At 36.5% G+C, this 4371-nt stretch overlaps 1 protein-coding gene across 2 annotated transcripts; it reads left to right on the forward strand.

The window, feature by feature from the left end:
* Positions 1–2977: 2977 nt before the first annotated feature.
* On the forward strand, positions 2978–4371 carry LOC122017454 (noroxomaritidine/norcraugsodine reductase-like). Of its 2 annotated transcripts, none has more exons than XM_042575077.1 (5): positions 2978–3159; positions 3225–3432; positions 3497–3713; positions 3808–3926; positions 4019–4371. In XM_042575077.1, exons 1-5 carry the CDS (start codon positions 3065–3067, stop codon positions 4181–4183), a joined length of 804 nt encoding a protein of 267 aa, XP_042431011.1. In that variant the 5' UTR covers positions 2978–3064; the 3' UTR covers positions 4184–4371. The 2 variants fall into 2 exon arrangements, with proteins under 2 accessions (XP_042431011.1, XP_042431010.1); XM_042575076.1 differs by having other exon boundaries at positions 3808–3914; positions 4017–4371.

Raw genomic sequence — 4371 nt, forward strand, 5'->3', positions numbered from 1 at the left:
CTTACAAAATATTTCAAGGATTGAAGGGTGTTGGTAATCTTTTAGAGAAGTTAGTTATGTCAAAGAAATTAATGTTAAGATAATTCTCGTATTTTTAAATCTAACAACCGGATAAAAAGTTTCTTCAAAATCAATACCTTGTTACAAATACCCTTTTGTAACAAGTCGAGCCTTGTATTTCTGAATGGTTCCATCAGTATGATATTTTGTTTTAAACACCCACTTGAGATCAATCACATTCTTACCTTCGGGTAGATCAACCATCTCCCATGTGTCATTTTTATGGATTGCAATTAACTCTTCTTTCATTGCATTCCTCCATTCCTCCTTGTTACTACTTCTTTAAAGGTTGCAAGATTTGTAACAAAAAGAGCAAATTGACTTGACTCATAGATTTCTCTCAAAGATCTAACCTTGCTAGAGGTGCTTCATCAAAAGATTCTTGTAAAGAGGATGAACTGCTACTTCTTGAATTTAATGGTGAGGAAGCTAGTGATCCTAAAGGAGATGATTCAACACCTTCTGTTGTTGGAGTTTTGTTCTCCATTGGGATATGAACTTGAGTTTCTTCTACTTGTGTATTCCAATTCTAGCTCGAATCTTCATCAAAATCTACATCTTTCCTTATAATCAATTTTCCAGTAAGACGATTATATAACCGATATGCTTTTGATTGATTGCAATATCCAATAAAGATGCATTTTACATATTTCTTCCCAAGTTTATAATGAAATTGTGAATTAATCAAGGCATATGCAATATGACCAAAAATTCTCAAGTGATTTACCGATGGTTTTCTACCTCATCATGCTTCATATGGTGTTTGATTCAAAATGACTCTTGTTGGAGAAATATTCAACAAGTAGATTGATATGGTCACTGCTTCAGCTAGAAAAGCTTGGAAGTCCTCTAATATTCAGCAAACTTTTAGTCATTTCTATAATGGTTCGATTTTTTTATTCGGCGACACCATTTTGCTCTGGTGTATAAGGCATTGTAACTCCATGTGAATACCATGTTCTTCACAAAATTTGCTAAATTCTTTAGATAAGAACTCACAAAAATATTTACTCTCACCAAATAATGTAGTTCTCATAGGACCACATACATTAACGTGAATTAGCTCAAGACATTTTGAAGCTCTCCATGATTGTCCACTTGGAAAAACTTCCATTTTATTTTCCATAAACACATCCTTCACGTAAATCAAGAGAACTAATTTGAGGTAATTCAAAGATCATACCTTTATAACTTAAAAGTTGCATGTCTTTAATGTTGAGATGCCGATATCTCAAGTGCCACATCTTGGATTCATCATCTTCACTAGCAATTAAAACTTGATTTCCCATATTAAGATCTTCAGTGGAAACATCTTATTTTCTATTATTTGCATGCTAACAATAGACTATTCAGAATCTTTATCAGAAATAACACAAGCTTCGTTATCAAATACAATAACCACCCATTTGCCCAACACTTAACAAACAATGTGCCAAACTAGAAACAAAATAGACATTGTATAGTAATTTTACTTTATCATTGCTAGTCTCTATAGTAATAGTGTCTTTGCCTTCGACTTACATTTGTTTATTATCTCCAAGTCTTACTAGTATCTTCTGTGATTCATTAAGATCTTTAAATAATGACTTATTGCTAGTCATGTGATTCGAACATCTACTATTTCTTCTTTCACATAATTTGCTTGTGAGTCATTTCTGTAATTTGCCTTTATATGCCCAAATCTTCTACAACCATAACACTGAATGGAATTTTTATTTCATTTTTGATCCTCATTGAATTGCTCTCTTGTCCATTAAAATAACTTCTTCCTTTGCCACATCCTCTACCACGAAAACCTCTCTTCCGCGATCTCTACCAGCGAAGTCTTCTTCTTTTTGTTTTCTATCTCCCCCTTCACTTAAGAAGCTTGAAATGCCTTTTCTTTATTCAGCAAATCTATTTGGCCTTGCCTCATGAACTTGCAAAGAACCCATTAGTTCATCAAAAGATAACATTGAAAGATCTTTTGCCTCCTCAATCACATTTACTATGTAATCTTATTTAGGAGTCAAACTTTGAAAAACTTTTGAAACAATAATTGCATCAGTGATCTTTTCACCATAAGATCTCATTTAACTGATAATTGAAATTACTCTAGATAAAAAGTCTTGTAAAGTTTCATTACCCTTCATAAGCAAGACCTCAAACTCACTTCTGAAAGTCTTGAGTTTCACTGCTATCACTCTGGAGGAGTCTTGGCATTTTTTCTACAATATTTTCCATTCTTCGTTGAAAAATGAGACAATTGTAATTCTTGAGAAAATCGTCTCATGTATTGTTTGTTGAAGAATGAACTAACCGTACTTTTGAATCTTTCTTTTTGTTCTCCCTTAATCGACTTTCATCGGTATCCTCGTCGTCAAAGTCTTTCTTTACTAAATCTCAAAGATCTTGAGATCTAAATAAAATCTTCATTCTGATACTCTAAAATTTGTAGCATTCTCCCTTGAAAATGGGAATGAGGGGTTGAGAAATTTTGTTGATTACTATTGCAAGCAAACTAAGACACGTCAAATCCGACGCTTTAATACCACTGTTAGATAAAAATGGAAGGAGGATAAGAGGAAGGAAAAGTGGGACGCAATAATTTTAAATTTCTATTTCTATTTCTATTTCAATTCATCATTCATTAAATACGTAGCAGCTTATTTATAAGTCACTTACATAACTCATGAAACTCACTAACTCCATAACCCAACTAACTTAACTATTCTATCCCACTAACAAAAATGATAAATTCAATTAACATCATTCATTATCCTTAAGAGTGATCAATCCAACCCCATAAAATTTTTCTACCGATCATTAGATATTCTATTCTATCCCACTAAGCCAACTTAAAAACAAGATACATTAAATATAAACATTTTTCTTTAACCACTTCTGCCATTATATATGGTCCCATAACCTACTATCATTTCAGCAACAGTTGCATAGGAAAGCAGTATCTTCTGCCTGCGCCTTTCTTCCCCCTCAGTCTCAAGTTCTTTTCCCAAAAAGAAGCATGAGCAGCGTGCCGGAACACACTCCCATTAGCACAAACCGATGGTCTCTCGCCGGGACGACTGCTTTGGTCACCGGAGGCTCCAAGGGAATCGGGTACTTCTATCGAATATTCCTCTTTCCATCTATATATTTCTACTCATCCATCAAGCTTAATTTAGGTATGCGATCGTCGAGGAGCTCGCCAGACTTGGATCGGCAGTGCACACTTGCGCCCGCAGCCAAGCAGATCTGGAGAAGTGCCTGCAACAATGGCGCGATTCCAAGCTCAAAGTCACCGGATCTGTCTCCGACGTTTCGTCCCCGAGCGAGAGAGAGAAGCTCATGGCGACGGTGAAGTCCCAATTCGACGGGAAGCTCAACATTCTGGTAATAATTTCCTCAAATCCGAATACTCATGGAAACCGATTTGATAATATTCTTCGTTTTGCAGGTTAACAATGCAGGGACGGCGGTCTACAAACCGACGGTGGAGCAAACAATGGAGGATTTCAAGCTCTTGATCAGCACAAACCTGGAATCGGCGTTCCACTTGAGCCAACTTGCTTACCCTCTCCTTAGGGCTTGTGGAGGAGGCAGTATTGTGTTCGTCACCTCCATATGTGGCTTCATTTCCATAGATAATTTGTCTGTGTATTCATCGACAAAAGGTACTTCTTGTATATTGTTGATTGAATCTGATTGAATCATTTGCAAGATGAACGAATTGCTCAGATCTTCTCCTTTTCTCTTCCATTTGATTAGGAGCAATGAATCAACTGGCGAGAAATCTTGCTTGTGAATGGGCCAAAGATAACATTAGAACAAACAGTGTAGCTCCAGGGTATATCAGAACACCACTCAATGGCTTTGTAAGCGAACATATATAGTTTTTTGTTATTTAGAAAAAGAAAGGATTACTGGCGAAAGAAAAAAAAAAGGCTTATGAATATGGATTTGTTTGCTGGTGCAAGACGAGGAATTTGTGGCGAGGGAGAATCATCGCGTGCCTCTCGGGCGTTGGGGGGAGCCGGAGGATGTGGCCGGCGTCGCTGCCTTCCTTTGCCTCCCTTCCTCTGGCTACGTGAATGGTCAGACCATCGTCGTCGACGGAGGTCGAATTGTGAACGGAAATCACTAAGTAGCTATGGATATCTTTGAATAAGGTGGGTGTTTGGAATTATGTTCTTATGGAGATATCGAATAAGATGGCGTTGTACTCTTAATTTAAATTCTTGTGGGGAGAATTATATTCAAGGCTTGTCACAATGACCTTTATGGCAATGATTTAGAGTAAAAAATGGGATTTCAAATGAGACATTTTTTTTA

Source organism: Zingiber officinale, chromosome 8B, assembly GCF_018446385.1.
Source record: "Zingiber officinale cultivar Zhangliang chromosome 8B, Zo_v1.1, whole genome shotgun sequence".
NCBI classification, from domain to species: domain Eukaryota; kingdom Viridiplantae; phylum Streptophyta; class Magnoliopsida; order Zingiberales; family Zingiberaceae; genus Zingiber; species Zingiber officinale.